We start from the raw sequence: 12,460 nt of genomic DNA on the forward strand, positions 1-12,460 counted from the left end.
GATCATGTTAATGATTACTTGAGACTAAAAATGATCATCAATGATTGTGTGTTGTAATTTCACGATCTAGTTCCATAAGATATGGCATATCTAAGTTGGAACAATCGAAGTCAATTAGTACTTGATTCGATCAATGATGAATCATAAAGACTTTTCCTATAATTTCTAAAACAAAATGCTCAACTACCACCAAACTAAACCAAATTCGTCAAAACTATTGAAAAGTAATTTCAGAATATCTTTTCAATTATATATATCTAAAGAGTTGCTAAACTCAGTGGGAGCTTAGTGTTTGTTATTCAACAAACTAAGACCCAAATATAGATATATGGTTCATTGTGATTTATTCAAATGAGACACAAGGGTATTGTTTCTACCACGAATTTTTGAGAACATAATGTTTGTTTGCTCGAAATAGTGTCCTTTTGGGTATCGTTTCCAAAATGACAAGTGGGAGAAAATAGACCTCGAAGGTCTTCGAGGCGAACAACAAACATAAACGGACATTCCAGAGGCTTTTTGAAGTGCTTTAGAAAATCCGAACTTATTCTTTAAGGACTTTAGAATTGGCTTTAAAGAATAGACATCTCTTAGAAGACTTTACAAGTGCTTCAAGGAGAACAGAATATTCAAAGGACTTTCAAGTGGTTGTTGATATTCTATTGTTTGATGTTCTATACCCAAGTAGGCATGGAGTTCAAGTCACTGAAACTATGGGATTCTTCTATTAGATAGTGAAGAAACATAGAGTTCTGGTCAATGAAACTATGAGATTCTTCTATTAGATAGTGAAGAAACCTACAACTTGCAGTCAAACTATTGTCATTAATGAGTTTGTCATTAATGAGTTTGTGATTTGCAAGAAAGCTATGACGAAATATAGATTCCCTAAAATGGTTAGAGGCCATATATAGACTCAAATGTTTTAGATGGTTAAAGGCCATAAAACATAACCAATGTTTTGATGACAAAATTGAAATTTTGTTGGTTTACAAGAATAGTTTCACACCTATTGGTTGCAAGTTTGTTTTAAGGATAAAAACCATCAAACATGGAATTGTGTTCACACACAAAGCTAGATCGGTTGCTAAAGGTTACAAGAAAATTCATGGCATGGATTGTGTTGAAACCTCATGCATAATCGTAATGCTCAAGTCTATAATTCAAGCAATAATTGCATATTGGTACATATGGCAACTGGATGACAAAACGTATTCCTCAATCAAATGTTGGAAGAAACTATGTACATGGAATGTCATAGGATTTGTGGATCCAAATAAATGCTTGAAAAGAAAAGCTAGCTTATGAAATCTAACTAAAGATTTAAGCAAGCAAATGGGAATTGAAACTGTATTTTAGTGAAGCTAATAAGTATTTTAGTTTCATAAAATGTACATGATTCTTATAGATATATAAGAAGTTTAGTGGGAGGACATAAAATTTAATTGGTCCTATGTGTATCACACACATATCTCTCTATTGTGAAATAACATTCAAATGCTAATGACTTAGATTTGAAAATTATTTATCAATGATGGACCATGGTGAAACCTAGTACATACTGGGTATTAAGATCTATTGCAAAGATCTTATAATATTTTTTTAGATTAAGTAATGGCATTTATTAAATCAAACACGAAAGACTCCATTGGAGATATTCGACCCATGTGTATAAATCTAAGTAAAAGATGTTTGAACTATGTATAAGAATTTACTAAGTTAAACATCAAAGGATCTAAATAAGATTCCTAACCTATATTATATGTCAAAGAATTTAGCTGGATTCAGTATCTACTGAAATTGAATGAGCTAAAGTTACATGAATAGAATTCAATTGGGAATTATTCTGCAAAAGAATTTATCATGTATGATATAATATGAGGATCGCCAAAAACATATCGTATGACTTTGGGCATGACGAACACATACCAATCTCTATTGGTCTAAGTAAAGATCAACTAGATTAAGATCAAGAAAAACTTATGGTACTTGAAAAGGTACATAGGATTAGTTCTTGATTTAAGGAAATGAAGATATGCTAAATATTGATGCTACACGCATAAACACTGGCAGAGGATCAAAAAGGATTCCTTTGGAGTTAACCATTGACAAGGACGAGCTAATGAGCATCGTGTTTTGAAATGGCAACATGGATTGGAGACCATGAGTTGTTGCGTGGGAAATTAAATATCAATTTCTATGTTCTAAGATACAACTGGAAAGACTTCCACATATCTGTGAACTGCTTGGATAAGTAAATCCAAACAAAGCATCACTAGCAACCTAAACAGTTGAAGTAAAAGTACTTATTGCCTAAGAAGCAATAAAACAGGGTTGTTTATGTTAAAGAGTTCTTCATTGAACTTGGGTAGATCACATGTCTACTGACTTGATGGTTCTTCATTGCAAAATGCGTAGAACCACTATTGTAGCAAGAAAGACTAGATTACAAAAAAAACATACTCAAAAGATCTTATCATCATATCTCGAAGAACATTCGATGAAAAGGATATTAAGATTGGCAAAGCATGATAACTAAACCTATGCAACAAGTGAGAAACAACACTCACATTGTGGCACTGGAAATCAAGCATAGCTTTGAATTCCATGAACAGTTTTAAAGATGGGTTAGAGGCCCATGGTTGTAAAACATTGGGGTTGAACATTTATCATATATGAAATGTATTTTCATATTCTATTTAATCTTGGTTTAGTATTAAATGATGAGTCCCTTCAATTTGACGATATATTCAAGATAGACTGTCAGGACCAGTCCCGTGACTAAGAAATGTCTATCAAGTGAACTTGAATGTCAAAGTTTGAAAATGGTCCCTGGTCGGAGTTTTCTACAAAATTGGACGCATAGAAAACGTTAGAAGACTAGAATGCAAGATGACTAGTAGTTCTGTTTCTTGAACTATGTGGACATGGCAATGTCATAATCATTTGCACAGATACTTACTTTGGGAAGACTAGTATCGGACAGACCTATGAAACTTTAATTTAAGAGATGAAAATCTGTCATAAGTAAATTTCATTAAAATTATTAGACACTAAATCCTCAATACCTGAGTGATTTGAGATTACTTGTTTGAGAACTGGTTACTTTGACGTTGACCAACCGTCGCACCGTAATAGGAGGCTATAAAGGCAATGCTCAGGTAATCACCTATCAAACGAAGTCTAATCTCAAGATCGCAAGATTGGGATTGTCCTCCCATAAATCGGGATGAGATGCTCAAAGTTGTACAAGGCCACTCGGAGAGCTAGAAACTGTAAAATGCATGGCCGTGCTCGGATGAATCATAGGATATGATTATCTATTTATTTGATCAGTTGAACTCTGAAACCGAGAAACACCTCTGGACATAATAAGGATGACAACTCTTACCTTATGTTCTAGAGCAAGCATCGAGCGACTAAGGAATTAGGAAATGCACACTTGTCCCTAAGGACAAGTGGGAGACTGAAGGAAATAATGCCCTTGGTCCAAGTATGCATTTAATGTTAAGTCTAATAAATGCGGTTCAGTATTAATTAACAAGTTAATAAATTCAGTGAGATCAAGTGAGCTGAATGCCTAGCTAGAGGTCGCTTCAGTTCAAGTGGAATTAATGATATTAATCCACAGCTTACTCTTGACTGAACCCGTAGGGTCACACAAATAGTACGTAAACGGATCAAGTATTTAATGGCATTAAATACTCCATCTATGGATATTCGGAATCGACGGATCTTGGTTTCAGTGGGAGCTGAGATCATCACAAGCAAGAAATGAATACTCCGGAAACGATGATATTGCCGGAAACGGAAATATGGATCGTATCGGAAATATAAATATTATCCAAGTCGTAGATGTTGCCGGAAACGGAAACATGGTACGTATCGGAAAATGATATTGGAAATGGAAATATTACCGGAATCGGAAATATTGCCGGAAACGGAAATATTGTCAGAATCGGAAATATTATCGGAATCGGAAAATAATTCCGGAAACGGAAATATTAAATATTTGTTCGAAACGGAAATTAATTCCGGAATCGGAAATATTAAATATTGTTCGTATCGGAAATGAATTCCGGAACCGGGAATATAATCGGAAGCGCATCGTACGAATTAGCATCGGACGAGGCTTGCTAGATGAAGGCCCAGCACGAAGCCAGGCCCACGTCCAGCAAGCCTAGCGCCCAACACGAAAGGCCACAGCCTCGCCAGGCCCTGCGCAAGGCCAGGCCCAGCAAGGCCGTAGGCGCAGCGCGGGCTGCATGCTCGTGGGCTGCGAGGCAGCGCTCACGCGTGTGGGCCGCAAGGCCTGCGCGGGTGCGTGCGTTCCTCGTGGTCGTGTGACGCTCGTGTTCGTAACGAATTCTAATCCTATCGGAATTCGTGCATTGATTAAATCCTAATTCTAATAGATTAAATTTATTATTTAGAGTTCTAATAGGATTCTAATTAATAAATCCATATCCTAGTAGGATTATAATTCCTTTTCCATATCTCTATAAATAGGTGCCTAGGGTCACAATTTACAAATACAATTGAAGTATTCAAAGGTAAGGTTTTTAAGCAAAATCAGCCAAACACTTGCAACCCAAAATAGCCGAAATTCCTAAGTAACCTTAAGGGCGATTCTAGTTGGTCAAGCTTAAGGCGGATCCGGAGGTGCTGTGGACTATCTACGGAGGGACGACACTTGGAGTCCTAAAGACTTGTTCTTGTTCGGTTAGGGCGCAGCTAGGGAAGGCACGCTACAAAGTCTATGCATCTAAACTATGCTAAATGATTATGTGTAAATAACATGTTTCCTGGCTTTATGGTTTTTCCGCATGATTTATGTTTTGTCATATGTATCATAACCTAACAATTTCATTCTTTAAATCAATCATTGTATCAATTTACTTTACTTTTACGAAGCATAAACAACTCTTTAGATTTCTTAGGATACTTAGTGGATTATTGATAGAATCATAGCTATCTGCGGTTTTTTACCTTATTCCTGGGTTTTCCGCATCAACGGTTTGGCGCTGTCTGTTGGGACATTAACTAGGTTTCACAAAAAAAATCCCCTCACAAATTACCTCTCTCAATGGCCTCCGGAGATATGACACTCGCAAAAGATGAAGGCGGCCTACGACAAGGCCCAAGAGGAGCTGGCTCAAGAAAAAGCATATGTCGAGAACCTCCAGAAAGAGCTACAATCCGCAAAGAGCACCAAGTACCAGTCACGCTACAGACCCGGTGGAAAGCCAAAGAAGATGACATTCGAAATGCCCGACCAGTACGAGGATCTGACCGACGATGAAGAGCCCCACGAGGAAGAAGATTGAACAACGCCTAACCCTGTGACCCGACGCCTGAACAAGATGGAAACATATATGAAGAAGTTGTGTTCGTTGATGATGAAACTGATGACCAAGCTGCTAGGAGCACCTACACCAGTGGAGACAGAACCAACCGACGGATACGCAACATCACCATTCTGTGAGGCGATCGCCAGGGTAATAGTCCCGCATCAGCTTCGGCTCCCTATTTGGACCACCCTCTACGACTGAACGTCCGATCCTTACAGGCATGTCAACGTCTACAAGCAGCGAATGTGGCATATCGGCATCCCGTGCGACCTGGTTGAACCTGTCATGTGCAAATCGTTCGGAGGCACTCTCGACGGAGCAGCTCTGGAATGGCTCATGAACATCACCCTCGGATCCATATCCTTCCTTTCTGATCTCATCAACGCCTACTATCAACAGTTCGCTAGCAGTCGCCAGTTGGAAAAGCAGACGAGTGACCTCTATCAGTTGGCCCAAGGACCAAACGAGTCGCTACGCGATTATTTTGACCGTTTTAATTGTGAAAATATTAGTATAAAAAACTGTGATGTCAAGACAGCTATCGAAGCATTCAAGAGAGGTCTCATCCCCAACTCGGAGTTGTACCGGGAGATTACCAAATATCCATGCGCAACCTTCGAGGAGGTCAGATCGAGAGCCACTGCCCAGATGCGGATCGAAGACGACGAGATTACACGATCGACAACACCACGATCAGGGGGCAGCAGCAGGCGGTCGTACACCCCGAGGAACAACAGCTGGCGACACCAGCCATACAACCGCCAAAACCAGGTACAAAATGTCAATCAGTATAATGATACTAACAATGTTTACAGGAATGAATGGGTCGACCACCCCGACATCTCCGAATATGGCTTCAATGTCGACATTGGAGGCGTCGTGAACGCCCTTCAAAATGTAGGTGAGATGGCCTAGGAAGAGCGACATACCACATTCCATGAAAGATATGAGCAAATGGTGTGACTTCCACCGCGACAACGGCCACAAAACCGAGGAGTGCATCTCCCTTGAAAAGGAGGTCGCATATCTTCTGAAACAGGGGCACTTGAAGGAGCTGCTGAGCGACAAAGGGAAGGAGACTTACAACAAGGAGAAACCCGCCCAACCCGACCCTGCGACGAGCAGCGACAGACCGTCCCCGCCTAAATTTAACAAAGTGGTAAACGTTATTTCTGGTGGCTAAAAAGATTAACAGGGGAGAATCTGGAGCCTTCAAAGAGGGGCAGACGGAGAATGAAATCGCACTCGACAAATCCTTAGCAGCAATGTCAATCACCATCGACGACTCAGATTCAGTGGACGCACAGCAGGAGCATCATGAAGGATTTGTAATATCGCTCCCAATAGGCAACGCTCTAATCAAAAGGATATTGATCGACAACGCCAGCTCGGCTAACGTACTGTTCTTGGAGGCCCTACAGGAAATGGGGCTCGAGGAAAAGAACATCGTCAGGAGATCAACAGTCTTAGTAGGGTTCAGTGGAGAATCGTTGCGAACAGTCGGAGAGATATCCTTGCCCACATATACAGAAGGTGTCAACATCATGACTAAGTTCAACGTCGTCGACTGCCCATCAGCATACAACGTCATCTTAGGGCGACCATGGATCCACAAAATGAAAGTAGTACCATCAACATACCACCAATCAATCAAATTCCCAACCAAATGGGGTGTCATGGAGATCAAAGGACAGCAAAGAGACGCAAAGAAATGCTATAAACCACACTGAAATCATCAAAATCATCCATCTAGCAATTACAGCCAGGGTCGGCAGCAGATGAACCGGACGACCAGCAGATCTATGAGATAGTACTAGACCCAACAAAGCCAGACCAAGTCGTAAGGATTGGAGCGTCACTGCCTGACAACATTTGAAGTCAGATAGTAGTGTTCCTAAGAGAAAACTTAGACTGCTTCGCCTGGTCGCATGAGGACATGACAGGAATCAACCTGGACGTCATCACCCACTAGCTCAACGTCGACCCCAACTTTAAGCTAGTGAAACAGAAACGACGAAAGTTCGCGCCTGAAAGGAATAAGATCATAGATGAAGAGGTTCAGAAATTAATAGATTCGAGGAAAATCAGAGAGGCTAAGTATCCAGACTGGTTAGAAAATGTCGTCGTCGTCAGTAAGAAGAACGGGAAATGGAGAGTTTGCATCGACTTCACGGACATCAACAAAGCATGCCCCAAAGATCCGTTCCCTTTGCCACACATAGACGCCATGGTCGACGCCACCGCCGGTCACGAGCTATTCACCTTTATGGACGCCTACTCGGGATACAACCAGATCCTCATGCACCCGGAGGATCAAGAGAAAACATCTTTCGTAACAGATAAAGGAATTTATTGTTATAAAGTCATGCCTTTTGGTCTTAAAAATGCAGGTGCGACGTACCAACGACTGGTCAACAAGATCTTCAAAGATCAATTCGGAGAAACGATGGAGGTCTACATCGACGACATGCTGGTGAAATCAAAGAAAGTGGACGACCACATAGAACAACACCTATGACAGTCCTTCGAAATTTTGAGGAAATACAGTATGAAACTTAACCCAACTAAATGTTCTTTGGAGTGTCCACAGGAAAAATTTTGGGCTACATCGTCACCCAACAAGGAATCGAGGCAAGCCCGACCAAGTACGTGCAATCATCAACATTCAATCGCCCAGGGACATAAAAGAGGTACAGCGTTTGACAGGGAGAGTGGCGGCATTGAATCGTTTCATATCCCGATCGTCGGACAAATATTGTCTATTCTACGACGTCTTACGCAAAAAAAAGGGTTTTAATTGGTTCGACGACCACGAAACGGCTTTGCAAAATCTTAAAAAATACCTAATGTCGCCACCCCTCCTGTCTAAACCCAAGGAAGGTGAAGTCTTACACCTTTACCTTGCCGTCAGCCCGGCAGCAGTCAGCGCGGTGTTAGCCCGAGAGACGAAACGCAACAGCTGCCCATCTACTACATCAGTAAGTCCTTACTAGAGGCAGAAACCAGGTATTCTCCCTCAAAAAACTTGTTTTAGCACTCGTCACTGCAGCCAAAAAGCTAAGGCATTATTTTGAAACTCACCAAATAGTGGTGATGACTAATTACCCAATTAAGTCTATGATGTGTAGGCCAGAACTGACAGGCCGAATGGAAAAATGGACAATGGCACTAGGAGGGTTCGACATCAAATACCAACCAAGGACGGCTGTAAAGTCGCAGGCCTTAGCAGACTTTGTGGCAGACTTCATGTAATCCCCCGTAAATTTATAAATTTTATTAAATATATTTCAACGTATATTATTTATAATTAAATAGAATTTATGAAGTTTAGTAATAAATATATATTTAACGTAATTTATTTTTATACGTTCTAAATATTTCAACGATTTATGAAATCAAAAAAATAATTTTAGAATTTTATGTTGAAAAGAATTTGAATTGCGAAAACACGTTCGATTGAATTTGGAAAACAATATTAACTGGTTTTGGATTCAAACAAACTCAATTCTAATCCTAGCCCAAATTGACAAAGCCCAAAACAAGAAAACCCATATTATCAACCCATAATTCAACTTCACGTAAAATCAAGAAAGACAAAAACCCTCTTCTCTCCTCTCCTCCAATTCACGTGAAAAGCAAGCAAACTCTCTCTCTGCTTCAGCCACCGCCGCCCTCCTTGCTGTTGTCCCTCACGCCGCCGGCCAACCACCTCAGACGCTCCTCCTCCGTCGCGTGCAACCTTCCTCGCCGGTAACTTCTTCTTCCTCCTTTTCTCCTTCGGTTTTCCTTCTCCCTTTCGTTCTCTCCTCCTTAATGCTTGTGTTCATTTGTTGCGACAGCCACCTGCACCCCGTCGCTGCCGCCAACCAACCAGCACCGGCCGTTGGCCCCTTCCCTTCTCCTTCACGAAGCATCAACACTCCTCCTTTTCTTTCTCCTCTGCGTGCGTTTCCTCCTGCTTGCACCACCAGCCACCTTCGGTCACCCTGCTGCGCCACCACCCATCGCCGCGCTGCCACTGTGGCATTGCCGTGCCGCTGCACCAACCGCCGTCAGCTCTTCCTCCCTTCACTTTTTGGTTTACTCCTAACCCTAAGCTAATTTAATGTTTTAATTATGTTTAATCAATTTAATTTATGTTTTCTTGAATTAAATTTTATAGTTTTATAATTTAATTATGAATTTCAGATTATATGTTTTGCATAATCAAATTATTAATTTTCAGATTATGTAATTGAATTGGAATTTGAATTTTAATTATTTAAAGCATGAAATTTTAAGGTTTTAAAGGTTTAATAGTTTTGAAATCATGGTAGAATGATTATAAATTATTAAAGTTATTGTTTTTATGATTTCAAAGTTTTGGGAGTAGTTTGAAATTAGTTATATTGCTGAAAATTTAAAGTATGATGTTTGCGAAGAGTTTTCAACGAATTTCAATCAGTAATTTAATAATTATGATGTTAGGAAATCAAACATTCAAGTTTGGGTATTGGGGAAGGTTCTAAATATGTTTAGGATGTATTTAGAATGCTTTATTATAGTTGTGAATGATTAGAAATTGATTGGGAATCCTTGTTGGTTGTTTTAGGCGGAGAATTCTCTTTAGGCGACTTTTGAAAGTGTTAAAGTGGCCTATTAGTTGTTTATGCAAGGTACGTACATACCTGTGTGCTTGGAATGTGTGCTAATTGTTGAAACCATGGTTGAATCTTGTTGTTGAACTTGGTTATGTTGATATTATTGTTGAACTTGGTGATGTTGATATTATGGACGAACTGGGTTATATTGAATGAGCATGTTTAATACTGTTGGACAAACTTATTGAACTTATTTTGCACTATGAGAACTGTAACATGTTAGTATGGATGATTGATACAAACATGTTGGTTGGGAACACTAGATTATTCTATATGATTGGGTTGGATCGATTGGTTGTTGTTCCCTTTCTATCTTTTCACTACTTTATGAGGGCGGAGGACCTTGTTTAGTAAGTTGAAACTTTATGCCCATATACAAGATTGCTCATGGTTAAAGGAAAGGTTGGATAAATTGGAATGAGTCTTGATTGATGCTTTTATGATCACTTACTTAATTCCAAGATAAAAACAGTTGTGAACAAATGTGAATTGTATGTCTTATGTAATGGTTGAGTCATAACGGAATCTCAATTTGTAAATCATGTAAAGTGAAACTGAATAGCAATAGCTTTAGACTGTGCACGTCTGAAGTGACGGACAAACAGGAGTTGGGGTTCATGGTGGTAGCCCATGGCCTTTTCTGGGACCGGATTGATCACCGTGTTCTATTTTTATTCAAACGTTCCTCGATATTACAGGTCACTGAGGTTACGGAGTCGCGCCCGTACCTCGTCTTCCTTAGTGAAGACTTCTGGACGGTCAACTCGGTCCATTGTCTATTTCAACTAAAATAATATTATTGCTAAAAGTCTAGCCTAGTCTAGTCTGGTCAAGTATGGTCGTCAAACTATCATGTTTTGTCTGCCCTTGTTTGTGTTCATTAGTATCATGTTAGGGTTGTTCGTTTAATAGAATCATGTTAGGATTATTATTGATTTAGTATGTAGTACTCAGCTTTGCTGATTACGTGCTTTTGCTTGTGCATGTTGATCATGGCTATGCCTTATTGATCCTGTGATGACCCAATCTTTGGTGAGCAGTCTCTAAGGATCAATAAGCATTGTCCATCTGCAGGTTTGAAGATGTTGCATCATTGGGATCGGGAATAGAGAGCTTGTATTTAGTTTTGATTTGCTAAGTTGACTTGGGTTTGTTTAAATGGACTTTAAACTTGTCATACTATTTATATTTCCTTATTTTCGTTGGTTGATTTTTGGGACTAAACCTGTAATCGATTATTTATAAACCTAAAGTTAGTTTTATGTTTTCCGCTGCAAAATTCTGAATAAGCCGTTACGTTTTCACACGGGCGATAATGCCTTGATAATTCTCTATGTTTTATATTAAAAGGTTATTTTAGAAAAGAGAGAATTGTCGGGGTGTTACAAAGTGGTATCTAGAAGCTAAGGTTTTACTTTAATAAATTTTAGGCGCCTAACTATCTAGTTATTTAAAATAAATTTCTTAAAAATCGAGATTCTACGTATTATAGTGTTCAAAAATTGGTACTTTTTTTTGGGGGGCCGATTTCCTTTTATCCTGTTTGAAAGTATATAATATTTCTTATTTAAGTTCGAAATCAAATTATTATTAAAGTTAAAGTGATACTTTCGACATTTTTATTTTTCTTATTATTTATTATTCAAAAAAAAAAAAAAAAAATGAGTACATTTTTTTTAGTTGTTTCAAGAGTTAGAATTCGTTATTAGAAAATATAAATCTTTTTCGAATTAATAACTTTATTTTCTAATTTATTCGCTACGCATTTTCTTAATTTATTTTACTTTATTTATTTTATATTTTTTATTTATATTAATATTCTATGTTATAATTTTATTATAGTAGCGTCCTTTTACCTTGTTATTTAAATTATTCCAATGCTTTAGTTTATGAGAGATGGGTAGTATAAGAAGGGCATATAAGATAGAATTATATGTGCATTAGTAGCTAGTCAACGCTAGCATTAGAAATTGATTGTTATGTACGTGCGTGTGCTAATTGTTTAAGTGTTACATTTACATGTGCATAAAGAATTGTTTGCTTCCACCAAACTTATTGCGTTATTGAACTTTGTTTATGATTTGGTTGGAAAATCGTTAGTGAGACATGGAATTGTTTATTTCAGGAATAAAATGTTTCTTTCCAAGTATACCAACATAGGATCCTTCGAGAAACTTGATATAGAAACCCCTGATATTTACGTGAAGAAAATCATGTTTGGATGTGAATATTATGCTAAAGTTCAAGGGCAACCTATCTTAATGAGAAAGGATATCATAGCAGCCACTATCATTAATTGCTTACCTAACAAATTTCCATACCTAGAACTCAAGGAAAAGTTTAAAGACATGCATTCTGATAATGGAACTCCAAACTTGACTAAGTATGGGACTTGGGATGGTAGATGGAAATATGATTCAGAAATTCTGACCACCATTATTGAAGCAGCAGAAAGTGGGTTTAGAGACG

The 12,460-nt window shown here is 38.7% G+C and overlaps 1 protein-coding gene across 1 annotated transcript; it reads left to right on the forward strand.

The window, feature by feature from the left end:
* Nucleotides 1–5,594: 5,594 nt before the first annotated feature.
* Nucleotides 5,595–7,081, forward strand: LOC130465497 (uncharacterized). The gene is made up of 2 exons (XM_056834278.1): nt 5,595–6,248; nt 6,539–7,081. The coding sequence occupies exons 1-2, from the start codon at nt 5,595–5,597 to the stop codon at nt 7,079–7,081; spliced, it is 1,197 nt and encodes a 398-aa protein (XP_056690256.1).
* Nucleotides 7,082–12,460: the final 5,379 nt, after the last annotated feature.

This window comes from Spinacia oleracea, chromosome 1 (genome assembly GCF_020520425.1).
Source record: "Spinacia oleracea cultivar Varoflay chromosome 1, BTI_SOV_V1, whole genome shotgun sequence".
Taxonomy (NCBI): Eukaryota; Viridiplantae; Streptophyta; class Magnoliopsida; order Caryophyllales; family Amaranthaceae; genus Spinacia; species Spinacia oleracea.

Bases quoted from the DNA above. Each gene is read 5' to 3' on its own strand.
- LOC130465497 (XM_056834278.1), top strand. From the start codon at position 5,595: ATGTGGCATATCGGCATCCCGTGCGACCTGGTTGAACCTGTCATGTGC. The intron at 6,249-6,538 runs GTAGGTGAGATG...GTGGCTAAAAAG, and splicing joins TCGTGAACGCCCTTCAAAAT to ATTAACAGGGGAGAATCTGG.